At 35.8% G+C, this 16056-nt stretch overlaps 1 protein-coding gene across 1 annotated transcript; it reads right to left on the bottom strand.

Moving 5' to 3' along the window:
- Nucleotides 1–363: 363 nt before the first annotated feature.
- On the bottom strand, nucleotides 364–2443 carry LOC143635079 (serine/threonine-protein kinase BLUS1-like). The gene is made up of 2 exons (XM_077102978.1): nucleotides 1172–2443; nucleotides 364–806 (listed from the first exon to the last, which is right to left on the bottom strand). The coding sequence occupies exons 1-2, from the start codon at nucleotides 2304–2306 to the stop codon at nucleotides 364–366; spliced, it is 1578 nt and encodes a 525-aa protein (XP_076959093.1). The 5' UTR covers nucleotides 2307–2443.
- Nucleotides 2444–16056: the final 13613 nt, after the last annotated feature.

A 16056-nucleotide genomic window follows, 5' to 3' on the forward strand; every position in this document is an offset into this window, starting at 1 on the left:
GTCTCAGCCGAGATATTTAAATCCTTGGGCCCTGGATGTAAGAGTCTTGTATACAAGTTACATGTTGGCCCACAACAACAAAATATGACAGAAATCCCATATTATGTTAGCATCCAAAGTTTATATAAAGATTTGAAAATAAGTAGGCAACTTCTGATCGTAGTTGAAGTTGTAAGTTGTAACTAGAGCACATTGTTCTTTTTTGTACAAAGAACCCTAACAAAATTTATTACAAAACAAGGGTTTTCTCTTGATTTATTGCATGCAAATTCAACATTAACAAAAGAGGAATGGATATAAAAAGTGAGGGACTTCAATTTGAAAAAAGAAACCCATGGCTCCTTTATGAACAAGTGAAAAGTATTATACATCAGAAGTATTTGTAATGTGCATCTTTAAGAACTCCAACTCTATCTCCAAACTAGTCCTCTTTCTCTTCTCATTCTCCAACTCCAATCTTAGCCTCTCAATTACTTGCATTAACTGCTCTTCTTTGCCACCAACTTCACCACCACCACCGCTACCGCCTGCACTTTCGGCTCCGACAACCGCAAGCATATATATCACTTTCTCTCTTTGAGAATCTAAACTCTTTTTCAATGTCATCAAACTCCCCATCACTATCTCCTTATCAACACCACTACCAACACCAATATAAACTTCTTCACCACCATTTGTCACATTACCACACAAACTTACTTTGTTTAAACCCAACTCCCCTTCGTTTTCGGACGCTACACTTTCACTCGCAAATGCAATATCTTTCACAGTATCATCTTCTCCACAACTTGTGTTCGTCGATGGACCTACATGAAAAAGATAATATTCATTTGTATAGTATTAATAATAGTAATATGATGACAATTAATTGTTATAGGGCCCGCATAACTTCTGACACTATACACCACGCTGTCATATCAATTAGTTACAGTAAGGTTATATGGGTCGTATAACTGTATAAGACTTATATAATTAAGGTTATACAGACCATAGACTGCCTTAATTAATTCATATATATAACAACTCCAATTTTTTCTATCAAAACCGTATAAACTAATACAATTCGTATAATATGTGGAACATGCTATAAGGTTTGTCTAACGTATCAGTGGTGTGTGCCTAGTATGTCAGTAGCGTGCATATAATAACATGACCGTAGAATTATTCATACCACTGATTGAGTCCACAACCGGAAACACGGAAGCATGCTTGTCAGCATCCAAACTGAAGTTCCATCCACTTATCCTCCTATGTTTCTTCACATTACTCCCAATCAAACACCCTTCTTCTTCTTCTTCTTCATCATCATCATCTTCTTCTTCTTCCCCACGTTCTTTACTCATCGATCTGGTTTTTTGAAACCTAAACTCCACAGAAGGCAATCCATTAAGCAAGTTCTTCACAAGAAAATCACACCCTTTACAGTTCTTAAAAAAATAATGCTTCAAAAGCTTTTGTGCACTTGGCCTCTTAGAAGGATCTTGTTCAAGACACAATCCCACCATCTCCTTAAAGTACTTTGAAAACCTTGATTTCTTGTTCCCTTTTTCTTCTTCTTTCTGGTACTCCGAATACCGCAACCCTCTTGTGATCTTCATTACTAAAGACTCCGAAAATGGACAGTGGGATAATGGAGGCCTCCCCTGTGCTAATTCTAGCGCGGTTATCCCGAACGACCATATGTCAGCTTTGTAACTATACCCATTATGTGAATGTATAACTTCTGGTGCCATCCAATAAGGCGTGCCCGTGATCTCATTAAGATTAAGACAACGAGAACTTGATTCGTAAACTGAAGCCGACACACCAAAATCTGCTAACTTGATTGATCCATTTGAGTCCATTAGAATATTACCAGCTTTTATATCTCTATGAAGATGGCCTTGGTCATGAAGATAACATAAACCCAAAAGTGTTTCCTTAAGTATTATTGAAATACAACTCTCTGAAATGCCATTAGGGAAAGATGATGCCATGATTGATTGGAGAGAGCCCGCGGACATGAACGGCATCACCACCCACAGACGACGGCCAACTGTGAACGAGCAGTGGGCTTTCAGAACATTAGGATGAGATAAAAGAGACATTGTCTTGGCTTCACGTCGGATATTATCAAAATCACCGGTCGTTGATCGGTCTAGATCAATGGATTTGATAGCAACCACTGTTGAGGTGGTGATGCATAAGGCTTTGTAGACAATGGCACTGCATCCTCTACCAATTTCATGCAGGATTTGGTAACTATTTGGGTCCAGTGGGTAGGGTGATCTTTTGGTTTTTGGATCGTGTTCATCGTCGTTAGCCATTCGGGCGATCGAGTTGAGTAATGTGAGTTTGTGGTTTGATAGATGAGGGATTTAATTTGTAAAGAAAAAGTGTGGAGTTGGAGCAGTTTTCTTGTGAGTCTTTTAAGTTAAAGACTGGTTGCTTGATACTGAGTGAGACAGTGAGGTGATGCATGTGATTATGCTAACTGTTTTTTGTTTTTTTTTTGCAAAGGTGATGCATACATATAATCAAGTTATAAAGAATGTTTTCTAGTTGCGACACACAATTAAAGAACTGCCAACCGTGGCCCGCCACTACAGCCACGAGTGACCTGACACGAGCCACATTGACAAAAACACTATGACGTCCAGCACCGGCTGGGCTTTCGAGCGAGCGGGCGTGAGCCGGATCGTGCCAACTAAAGTGACTGTTGGCCTAGGGACCTGAGATTTGATCGTTGGGCTTGGAGTAAATAATAAAAAAAAAATTCTTTTTTAAATTTTTTTACCTATATAAACCCTCCATTAACTTTAAAAAATTACCAATACTCTCAATTCTCTCTACACTATTTCATAAAAAAATATATACATACCATATTACTCATCTATCGAGAAACTTATCTTTATTTAATTATAGCGGACTATCAAAAACATCGTATATTGGGGCAAAGTGCGAGAGTTGTTCTATAGGATGGTGGGAAGTACGGACCGTACTAACAATATGATATCGGGAAGATGGTCTGAAATACGCAAAGTTGTCGGACTTTTACAAATTTACATAACAGACACAGTCGTTGAATGCGAGCAAGCGGGAGCGATGATCTTCAAGACTACAAATTCACATGCGACGAATGGAAAGCCAAAGTGTTCAACATGTACGGAACGGTAAAACCATAGAACGAGGACTACTTATGGCAAATACTCAAGTCATGCTCGAAATGAGTCGAGTTAGTTACACCGGACCATGATGGTGGCTCAATGCCAAAGCGTATGAAAACTACTTCGTCCGAAGCATATGTCTCATCTTGCAGCTCGTATGCTCATGTAGGGATCGATCTTAACGTGTCTGGGCAAGAAGATCAACCACAAGTCCTACGTCGACTACATGGAATAAGGGACCGGGGAAAAAGATCAACCACAAGTACCGAGGTCAATCCGGAATTTGTCGAAGATGTCCATAAATATTGAGTAGTATCAAAGTGACGGCCAGGGTGAAAGTTTCGAAAGACAGATTTAGGAAGTTAGACTTTCTTCCAAGGACTTTAGCAAACTCGATCCCATGCGCCGATATTGTTCTTGAGGAAATCAACGCAGATCAAGAACGAAAGCGAAGATCAGGAGGCGGCGGAGATGGGGAATAAATTTGTATTTTTATTATTAAATTTGTAATTTTTTTTTATATTTTTGGGATGCTTAATTTTTTTTTAATTTGTATTTTTTATGTTTTTAGGGTGTTTAATTGTTTTTTATTATATTAATTAGTTCTTTAGTTGTATTATTACTTTATATTAAAAAAGAAGACAAAACATCATAAAATTCGTTGAAGTCATCGTTCGCCGGAACCTAACAGGCTCAGGCGGCTTCAGTGGTGGCTTCAGCGAATGTCCAGTCAGTACTACATGACAAAATATTATTGGATGAATCCAAAACCCGACTTCAACGACAACACATAGCCTTAGAAGATTATTCGAGGCCTAGAGCCTTGGGACCTTTCGACACTCAAGCCACTAATTTATACTGAGATAAGCATATCTTTCTATATAATAAAAGAGTGGATCTTTAGCATCCATCCTTCTTTCTTCACCAAATTAGTCTAAAATGCCACATCTCATTTAGAATCAGCTCTTTTGTCCACGTGACATTTCAAAAATAATTTCGCAAAACCGATTAATCGTTGTTCTGTTATCTTCTCAAAACCCTAGCAATTACCTGTTCTCTCTCAAACGATGATCACATCCAAAAAATTGATTAATCAAGGTTTTTTATTATGGAATAGTCAATGTTTATCATCGATTTATGGTTTCTTCAATTGAATTATATGACCATCGATTCCCCCATGCGAGGAGCAAAACTTTCGAAACCTCATACACACATTCGTTTTCGCACCTTTGTTAAAACTCATGAGCCTACTTCCGTTATGATTCTTAAGGCAATACACTCAATATCACTAGGGTACTTATGCATGTGTATTCGTATTTAATTTCATGAAACATACTAACTATGAACCGGACTACAAGCATGGTCGCGGATGAACATAAGCAGTACCTATGCGAATAATTATTTTTATCTCATACATTCGTAGTTTCAAACATCTTATTGGTTCTTTTATTATATCCAAACCCGATAATTTAAATCTCAAGGATCCTTAAGGTTCTAAACACCGTTATTATGTTGTACTTGATCTCGTTCAACTTCTCGGAAATAAATGGGACCATGCACTCAAAATTTTGTTTACTATTTTCTCATATATTTACTTTTACTATTTTTTAAACCCACACAATAGAACGAATGATGTTGACCATCTGATGACTCTAGTAATTACGGAAGCATACGTAATTATGAAAGTCCTAGCATAGAAATCATAGCAAGCTCGGCTGTGTGTCACGATGTATAACCCAAAGTTATTTGGGAAATGTAACAAATGAGTTATGATAAGGGCATGATGGATACTCCGCTGGTACATCCTATACATATGTGTCCTTGTGATATTTCACATTTGTAGCATTTTTTTCCGGTCATTCAAGGATTTGTTTTATTTTATTTATTTATTTAGTTATTTTGCTAAAAGAACTCCATTTCTTAGTTTGTTTCTTCTCTTAATTTTATTTATTAATTTCGGGACGAAATTTCTAAAAGTTGTGAATCATGTGAAATTCGTCACTTTACAAACCTGAAACCCGGCCCGGTCTTTGAAACCCTAAAATTCAATGTTTATATATACACGAGTACATAGCGTGAAATTGTTATCTAGAATTTTCAAATTTATTATGCTTATAGAATAAATTGTAACATCTAGAAAAAACCAATATTTATTTTGGACCAAATATGTCAACTTTGAAAGTTGAAGGATTTAAAAATAATTACAAGGACAAGTAATGGGAAAAATAAGATAAGAAAAAGAAAGCATCTTATCTTAAGGAAATAAGAAAAAAATCCATCCCACATGGAAAGATGGAAGAAAACGGAAGCATTCCATATGAGTATAAATAAGGAAGAAAAGTTTCATCCCACATGGAAACAAGAAAAAAAAAATGGAAGCTCTTTATAAGGAAGCAAGTTTCCATAGAAATGTTTTAATGTGGCAAACCACTCTCCGTAGTCCTAGCGGAGGGTGCGAAGCACCCGACGCGCACGCGCACGGACACGGACTCGGGCGATGGGCGTAATGTGGTTTTTTGATGGTGCACTTTACACTATACAAGGACACGTGGCGACACGTGGCAACCCTATTGATGAATCAGTGAAACTAGTGCACCTTCGTGATAAGCGAAGATGCACGATTTCAGCTATAAATAGAAGGACGTTCGGCACATTCCAACTCACACCAACCACTTCACTTTTTGCATCTTTTTGCATGCCAACCTCAAAAAGCGTGCCAACCTCGAAAGGCTTGCTGACCTCGAAAAGCGTGCCAAGCTCCGAAGCTCTGACGGTGTAAGCTCTGTTACGTGATATATAGTAGAAGTGCCGCTCGATCAGTCATAGGCATATAACTACAAATACCCGTGTGAGGTAGGGGTTCTGTTTAATATTATTATATTATTATAATAGCTTAAACCATAGTCGGGGGTATAGCCTGAACCTTGATTACTGATAAGCATAATATAACTTTTCATAAGCAAGGGTTATAGTTAAATTATTGTTTCTTCACGATTAAGAAACGTAATCATTTTCATGTAAAGGTTATAGTTAAATAGTACTTCTTAATGATTAAGAAAGATACTATTCATTCACACAGGTTAAAGTTAAAGTAATGTTTCTTCTTGAAGAAGAAACCTGGTATAAATGTTTCTTCCTGAAGAAGAAACATAATAAACAAACAAAAGGACTAAAGGTCCACATGTTTTATACAAACAAATAAATTATCAAGGTTACAGCTATACAAAACAGACTACGGGGTCTGAAGCTAGATCGTAGATCTAGATATTTATACAAATGTTATACTCGTACTATAGGTCTGAGATAACAGCCAATCAATCAATCTGAAAGCTGAAAACAGAAACATGAATCAGTAACAGAAACTGATTTACAGACAGGGGTCAGTAACCGAAACTGATCAATATACAGGAATCAGTGACAGAAACTGATTTACAATCATATAAGGTGAATATGCCCTAAACTTTTTCAACTCTTTTAGAGTCTGAATTTTTTACATAGGATTTAGGAATCCTTAAAACTTTGTGTTGCAATAATAAGAAACGGGCATACTCAAATTAAGAGTATACATATATCTGGATCCATACATACATGGTGACTCAGAGTTCCCCGAGGCCATGCATATCATCAAACATGCCTCTGGTAGTCTACAGGGTTGATCAGAGAAATGATATTGTGTATATGATTAATTGTACATGTACTTAGGGTAATTGTAACCCAATTGAGTTGGGTGCCTAATGAGTATTTTCACAAAGGTATTATTATTGATTTACACACTGGTATTATTGAGTCAGCGTCATTCACCGGCTGTGTGCTGACGTATTTTTTCCCCCCCACATTTCAGGGAAACTGTAAAAGAATAGAACTGACAGGCATGACTGATAGAAGATTGGAGATATAGTCATTAGAGGTGATCTGATGGCTCGGATATTTATTCAGAATGTTATTAAAGAATTATATTTTCAAAAAGGCAGATATTTAGAAATTAAAACGAGTGTTCAATTCCCGAGATTTCAATATAATAATATTTTATCTGAAAAGACTTCCGTTGATATTTTACAATATCCAAACGGGTATTCTAACCCGACATTTTATAAATGAATAATATATTTTAAAGACTTCCGCTAATAACCCTCAACTCTGATATATTTTCAAAACAGATACCAACTAACGGGCGTCGCACCCAGGCCTTAAGTCGGGGTGTGACAGGTTGGTATCAGAGCCATCGGTCTTAGCGAATTAGGTATACTTATTACCTAGGCTTTGACTAGAAACAAGGAAATTGGTGAAAACATTGGTATTCAATACCAACTGATATAATCACTAAATGATTAAATATGATACGGATAGGATTTAATCCTACACGAGTACTGATTCAAAGAAAACAGATACTTTAACTAAAAGTATCTAAAATACAGTCACTGAATAATAAAACTGTTACGGATAAGATAGGAACGCGATCCTATTTCCAATCTAACATCGTACAGATGTCTGATCATCAATCTAGCCAAGGATCATATCAACCTTGGTCAGGTAAAGGAAAAGGGCCTATAGGGACAGCTTTACTTCCGATCCCTATATCTAGTAGCGAAGACTCGTATCAGACCTCAATGGAGGAAAATTCAGATTCCTTCGACTCCAACATTCCACTAGCCCATATCATGCGAAGACAAGATATGCAGGGAACGAGATCAAGTGGATCAAGTGTATCCCAGAGATCAATAAAGTCAAAGGGAAAAGGAAAAATGACTGAATCGAAAGAAAATCCTTAGGGGCAGGAATATTTCAATTATCTGATGAACCAAGATCCATACTTTGCTCATCCTCAAAATAAACGCCGGAGCACAGATTATGAAGGAATGTACATCAGAGATGACTCAACATGTTATGAAGTCGATGTTACAAGAATAGCTGAAGCAATGTTCAACGATATAGAGATGGAAAAAGAGAAAGAGAAGGAAAAAAGAAAAAGGAAAAGAAAAGGAAACAACTGGGAATACCAAAAAGGACAGCAAGATCAAGAAATTGATTGTCATCTGGAAGAAATAACTAATAAGAACTGTAGTAGTTGTAACAAGTGCTACTATAAATAAAATTATGCACTTTTTGTAAACTACAATAAGATAAATAAAGGATATGTTTTGAATTCCTCGATGTAGAACTTATCTTTAAAATTTTATTGTAGTATGTCAAGAGAAGGAAGTGCAAACTCTCATAATAATCCTTCCAATAAAGTTGGAAGCGGAGAGAATATTTACAATAAAAACAAGGAACTTCCCGCCCAATATAAAGACGAAATCCAGAAAATGATACAAGAAGCTATCAAGGATAATTTTATCCATCAAAGCCAACCGAAATCTGATAAGGAAAGCCAAAGTAAATCTGTTCATTCAAGAAAAGAAGAAGCTTATGATAGCTTTGCATCTAACGATAACTCAAGGGACAAACCTCGAAAAAAGTTGAAGCATCAAGGAGGATGCAACTTTAAGAATTTCCAAGCTTATAAACCTAAGGAATTTTACGGGGACAAGGATGCTATAGCCACTCTAAGATGGCTAGAGGCACAAGAAGCAATTGTCTACATTAGTAAATGTACTAACGAAGAAGCTATTCAGTATTCTTCTCAAATGTTCAAGGGAGAAGCTCTTGAATGGTGGAATACCCTAATTTGGAATAAGGGACGAGAAACAATGTACAAACTAAGCTGGGAAGAATTCAAAGATCTCATTATAAAGAAATACTGTCCACTCCATGAGATGGATCAAATTCAATCCAAGTTATGGAATCACAAAGTCCTTGGTACAAATCTCAGGGAATATAATACCAAGTTCCTAGAATATTGCCGACTGATTCCATATCTGGTTACTCTGGAATATAATAAGATAACATGGTATACATATGGATTACCAAGAGAAATAAGAGACTTGGTAAGAGCTAATATGCCGCAAACAATTGAGTCAGCTATGGAAGTAGCCGGATACTTGATTAATAGCATGATAAGAAATCAAGAGGAAAAAAAAGAAAGAAGAAAAAGAAATCAAGAAACTGAAAGATTACGAGAAGATAGAGAAAGAAAGAAATATTTCAAAATCCACTTGTAAAACTTGTGGAAGAAAACATTCTGGAAAATGTCGACGAGAAGGCACAGATAAGTGTGCATACTGCAACAGGGAAGGACACACAATGCAAGAATGCAGAAAGAAATCAGGAGTATGCTTTATTTGTGGAGAAACGGGCCACTTCAAAACAAATTGCCCGAAAAGAAAAACTAATCAAGACTGACACTAATATCAGAAGGAAATCAGAAATGTCTGACAAACAAGATTATATCGAAAGAATGTCAGATAGATTAGTTAATTCGTGTACATTAAACTGTGACTCGTTTTAAAAGGAGAAGTTTTGTAAACCGAGAAAGGGTATTTAATTCCCTCTGTTCTAAATAAAATATTAGCATATAGATCTTGTTAATACACAAGAATACTTGAAAGACAATCGAGTGACTAAAATTAAAGTTGACATTCAAAACTGATTAACATGCTGATCTGGTTTATCATCTTACAGATTCATTCAGTTGAATGAACTACCTCTATTAGGCCAAGGCGTGCCATATTAAACGTCATATGTAAAACGACTATAAAACTCTATTAAGGTAAAGTGAAACCTAAGAGTCTGCTGAACTAAATCAGACTTAAAAATCTGCTGATCAGACCACGAGTCTGCTGATACAAATCTGCTGAACCGAAACAGACTTAAAGTCTGCTGATTAACCAAGAAATACCATCTAGATATTTATGCAAGCCTATTAGGTTAATAGCATACAAGATTCTGAATATCACTGATGTCACGAGATATCAAAATATGCAAAAATAGCATATCATTAAAAAAAAATCTCTGCTTGATTGCAAGATATTCAAGAAGATTTGTGATCAACAGGGATTGATAAAAAAAAGTGAAAAGAACTAGAGAATGTCTAAGAGACATGATTGTATAGCATATCAGATTGATTGCTCAAAAGTACAAAGGTACTGTTATGATACAAGGAAAGCACATAATAAGGATTAAGAGATGGAATTGATCCAATAGATCGAATCCAGGAAGCAATAAGAGCTAACATTGGTAAATATTTAGAATACAAAAGGTAAGGTAAATAATTAGACACAACTGGCCACTGTGTTTAGCAATTTACAATAACTTATAATATTCTGAACTATTGACTGATTACATCAATTAGGATGTAAAGTTAGCAACAGGTCCGAGAGTTTCAATCATTCTGAATTAACAATTAAACTCAAGAATCAGATTAGATAGAATCTAATCCTGAATTAACAAAATAAGAACATCCATACCTAAGACAAGCGAATCTCGAGGACGAGATTCATTCCAATGTGGGGAGGATGTCACATCTAGGAAAAACCCATATTTATTTTGGACCAAATATGTCAACTTTGAAAGTTGAAGGATTTAAAAATAATTACAAGGACAAGTAGTGGAAAAAATAAGATAAGAAAAAGAAAGCATCTTATCTTAAGGAAATAAGAAAAAAAATCCATCCCACATGGAAAGATGGAAGAAAATGGAAGCATTCCATATGGGTATAAATAAGGAAAAAAAGTTTCATCCCACATGGAAACAAGAAAAGAAATGGAAGTTCTTTATAAGGAAGCAAGTTTCCATAGAAATGTTTTAATGTGGCTAACCACTTTCCATAGTCCTAGCGGAGGGTGCGAAGCACCCGACGCGCACGGACACGGACTCAGACACGGACACGGACACGGACTCGGGCGATGGGCGTAATATGGCGTTCTGATGGCGCACTTTGCACTTCGCACGCTCGCATCGCCAAGGGCCGCTTTAGTATTTTTGGACAAGTACAAGGATTGGAAATGAAAATATGAAAATTTTGTTCTTCGCGATACGCGAAGGATCAAGCCTCAACATCTTTGCGATACGCGAAAGACAAAAGACTTGGACCGACTTTGGAGCATCTTCGCGATACGCGAAGTTGCGGATCAAGGCATCTTCGCGATACGTGAAGTGGCATTTCTGCATGCGTCACACGTGGAGACGCGTGGCAGCACCTGGTGACACGTGGTGACACGTGGCAACCCTACTGATGACTCAGTGAAACTAGTGCCCCTTCGTGATACACGAAGAAGCTTCGCGATATGCGAAGATGCACGATTTCAGCTATAAATAGAAGGATGTTCGGCACATTCCAACTCACACCAACCACTTCACTTTTTGCATCGTTTTGCGGGCCGACCTCAAAAAGCGTGCTAACCTCGAAAGGCGTGCCGACCTCGAAAAGTATGCCAAGCTCCGAAGCTCTGACAGTGTAAGCTCTATTACGTGATATAGAGTAAAAGTGCCGCTCGATCAGTCATAGGCATATAACTACAAATACCCGTGTGAGGTAGGGGTTCTGTTTAATATTATTATATTATTATAATAGCTTAAACCATAGTCGGGGGTATAGCCTGAACCTTGATTACTGATAAGCATAATATAACTTTTTATAAGCAAGGGTTATAGTTAAATTATTGTTTCTTCACGATTAAGAAACGTAATCATTTTCATGTAAAGGTTATAGTTAAATAGTTTATCTTAATGATTAAGAAATATACTATTCATTCACACAGGTTATAGTTAAAGTAATGTTTCTTCTTGAAGAAGAAACCTGGTATAAATGTTTCTTCCTGAATAAGAAACCTGATAAACAAACAAAAGGACTAAAGGTCCACATGTTTTATACAAATAAATAAATTATCAAGGTTACAGCTATAAAAAACAGACTACGGGGTCTTAAGCTAGATCGTAGATCTAGATATTTATACAAGTGTTATACTCGTACTATAGGTCCGAGATAACAGCCAATCAATCAATCTGAAAGCTGAAAACAGAAACAGGAATATGTAACATAAACTGATTTACAGACAGGGGTCAGTAACCGAAACTGATCAATATACAGGAATCGGTGTCAGAAACTAATTTACAATCATATAAGGTGAATACGCCCTAAACTTTTACAACTCTGTTAGAGTCTGAATTTTTTACATAGGATTTACGAATCCTTAAAACTTTGTGTTGCAATAATAAGAAACGGGCATACTCAAATTAAGAGTATACATGTGTCTGGATCTATACATACATGGTGACTCAGAGTTCCCCGAGGCCATGCATATCATCAAACATGCCTCTGGTAGTCTACAGGGCTGATCAGAGAAATGATATTGTGTATATGATTAATTGTACATGTACTTAGGGTAATTGTAACCCAATTGAGTTGGGTGCCTAGTGAGTATTGTCACAAAGGTATTATTATTGATTTACACACTGGTATTATTGAGTCAGCGTCATTCACCGGCTGTGTGCTGACGTATTTTTTTTCCCCCACATTTCAGGGAAACTGTAAAAGAATAGAACTGACAGGCAGGACTGATAGAAGATTGGAGATATAGTCATTAGAGGTGATCTGATGGCTTAGATATTTATTCAGAATGTTATTAAAGAATTATATTTTCAAAAAGGCAGATATTTGGAATATTAAAACGGGTGTTCAATTCTCGAGATTTCAATATAATAATATTTTATCTGAAAAGACTTTCGCTGATATTTTACAATATCCAAACGGGTATTCTAACCAGACATTTTATAAATGAATAATATATTTTAAAGACTTCCGTTAATAACCCGCAACTCTGATATATTTTCAAAACAGATACCAACTAACGGGCGTCGCACCCAGGCCCTAATTCGTGGTGTGACATAAATGGACCATAATTTATTTGCTTCTAAGTTAAAGGGTTAATGTTGTATGTAATAGGTTTTATAATTATTCAAAGTGTAAGGGCCATTCTGTAATCTTCCGAAAGTTGATTTAAAGTTTCATCATTACATCATATTTTTTTTTCCATCGACTAATCCGGCCACTGTCTCATGATTTCTGGCAAAAGCATTAAACGCTAAATTAACTATCGAATCGATCAATTAATTACACCTTTTGACTCGGGATCTTTTATCGAACTTGGTGCCACGATTTATGAATCTTAATTTCGTGTTATTAACCCCAATTAATCGACCATAAATTACGATATTTAGCCAAAAAAAAAAGATACACAAAAAACGTGTTTGCAACCCTATTAATTACGACTATTTGATTCTTTTCACACCTAACCCTCCATCGCTCTCTTTTCTAACTCAAAATCATCCTCTCCGTGCCAATTTCTTACGTCGCCGCCGCCGTTAGAACTCTGACCCGAGCACCGTTCGAGGTAAGGGTTATATCTTTCTATTCTTTTCTGTTGTCCGATTAAAAGCCCCAAAAATTTTTAATTATAATCCGTGTCTATCAAAAACGAATTTTGAGGCTTAAAGATTTTGTGGTTTAAAAGGTTAAGATGGGGAAGATGATAACCTACATGTTTCAACTTTTCATACAGTTTCCTTTTCTCTTAATTGTTTTTAGGTCTACTACCAAATTGTTAATATATATATATATATATACAATTGTTGGGGTCGGTGGGCTTAAGAGTTTTTAATTTGTGCATGTAATTTTGTACTTCAATCACACACATCTTTCTTCTCGATCTTTCCATTCAAAGAGTTCAGATACAGCGACCATTAGGTTAAACTGGTTTGATTCTACTTCTCTGGTGTGTCGATCCTTAATCTCTCTCTTCTCGATTCTTGAAGCCGTTGGTGTTGAGTTGACGGTCGAACAGGCGGCAACTATGGAGCTTTCGATGCCCACCAAATGGGATTCAACCAAATCCAGGCCGGTTGAGGTTAGATTCTACGAATTTTGACTCCAAATATGATCGATATGTAGGTTGTGCCTTTGTGTTTTATATATTTCTCCATTAATGTGGGATTTCTACTGATGAGTTGGGTAGCTACAATGGCGATTCGGAAGAAAATTATAGGGATGATGGATATAGTAGCTTAGAGTTGTAGAACTTAACTTATGAATTAAATCTCAACAATTTACGTTTGTTAAAAACTAAACAAATTTCTAGCATTTTGAGTAGATCAGTTAGGTTTAGGGAGTAGTGGCTTCACAGCCGGTCAAGCTGTTTTGAAAGCTACTTCAGACAAGGTGATCAAACATGAGAAGGCGTGTCTTGACAACCAACATGTTTTTATTCCTTTTTCTTTTGATACTTTTGGTTTCTTCGCGTTTGAAGCTGTGGAGTTACTTACCCGTGTCCAACGGGTCATGCATAGTAATGTTATGACTCCAAGATCTGCAAATTTAGTTTTTAAAAGATTGGATTTTTACAATTCAAAAAGGGGTAGTGGCGCAACTTGTTTCCTGCTTGCCTTCTGTTTCGATGTAATCATAAACTAAAATCTTGATGCAACATCATTTTGCGTTAAAGAAAAAAAAAACTCTAACTGAATTTTTGGTTCCTGGGTTGTTCTTCATATATTTTATCATTTTAAATTCAAGTGAATTTTTAGTTCTAGGGCTTTGTTTTATTATTTCCTTTGTATCTTGCGTTTTCGGTTTGCTCTTCTTTTTTTGCCTGCGACCAGTTATGCGCTTGCTTGGTTTTGTGATGGCAACAAAATATCAGTATGAGTTTGAAGGTTAATTCTTGCAAAAACATCAATAGCATTAGTCTTAATAAAACCTAATTAATTATTCTAAAGGCCATTTTAGACATTGTTAATGTTGAATTAGAAATGAACAACTAAAAGACAGAATATTTGTTATCCATGTCTAATAATGATTCAAGTGATTGTGTTTTTGATTGCCCTGTATACTTGCAGGTCATATATTAGCCTTAAAAAATAAAAATGATTGTGGAGGTAATATGTTTTGTCTTTAATTACCTATTGATCTTGTGCTTTCAGGCCCAAAGTTTGACTGTAAAATGGCCGAGGTTCAAGCTAGGGGTAAGCAGGAATCACTACACTATTAACGCATGGATGAATTAGTCGGTTTCTGGCAAAATGAAGTGTCGCCAGTCGACCCACATCTGTATTTGAAAGTTAATGTTGGATTTTGTCACATAATTCAAAGGTCACGCCACCTATAACATGCAGTTGCCATCAGTTTAATTCTTGAAGTTCGAAGTCCACTGTCACAAAAAGTTTAAAGCTGTGTGGTTAAATGTCAACTATCAACAAGATGGATATAATTTTAAAGAGGGGCAAAAGTTAATTTGATCACAGGTTAGACATGTGGTTATAACATCTTGGGTTATTAATGGTTTTTAGCGACCCAGCTACAACGCATGGGTCGTAAATACTAGTTATTTTTATAAACAAGTTGCCTTACTCTAATTTTATTACTATGGATTAAAAAAAATCTGAATATTCCGTTGTTTCTAGATAAGAGTAATTTTAGTACGGGTTTTAAAATAACAATAATAATAAAAAAACGATAATAATAATAGTAATAATAATAATTATTCTTATAATTACATTAATGATAATTAAAAGTATTATAAACTAGGTTATTGACCCTTGCGTGACACGAGTGGATGTATAGAAATCGTCTAACAAATATATATACTTTTATATTATATTGTAATTTGTAATATGTTTTTTGGGATGACAACATGATATTTAGTTGTAAATAATAATGGTACGAAAGGAAATTACTGCCTAACATAAAGATAAACCAAAATAAGATACAACGTATAATGTTTAGAAACACAACTAAAAGTTAAAAATTTAAAATTCATAAACTAATAAGTGTATAGTTAGCGTAAAGCAATGATGTGTGTTTTCCATGAGTTCATATTCATATTCAACCAGGAAATCAAAGAGACGGTTAATAAGAAAAATTGACTAAGGCCCAATGGACTACGTATTTAACTAACATGAATTAAAAATTTGTTATAAATATCACACCTGATAGTTAATAATCTATTTTCGTTCATCAGAGTATTTGAGTATAAAATTT

This window comes from Bidens hawaiensis, unplaced genomic scaffold (assembly GCF_021521415.1).
Source record: "Bidens hawaiensis isolate Kalapana, Puna unplaced genomic scaffold, B.hawaiensis_p1.1 tig00007409_1, whole genome shotgun sequence".
In the NCBI taxonomy this organism is placed as follows: domain Eukaryota; kingdom Viridiplantae; phylum Streptophyta; class Magnoliopsida; order Asterales; family Asteraceae; genus Bidens; species Bidens hawaiensis.

Bases quoted from the DNA above. Each gene is read 5' to 3' on its own strand.
- LOC143635079 (XM_077102978.1), bottom strand. From the start codon at position 2,306: ATGGCTAACGACGATGAACACGATCCAAAAACCAAAAGATCACCCTAC. The intron at 807-1,171 runs GTATGAATAATT...TTTTTCATGTAG, and splicing joins GGTTGTGGACTCAATCAGTG to GTCCATCGACGAACACAAGT.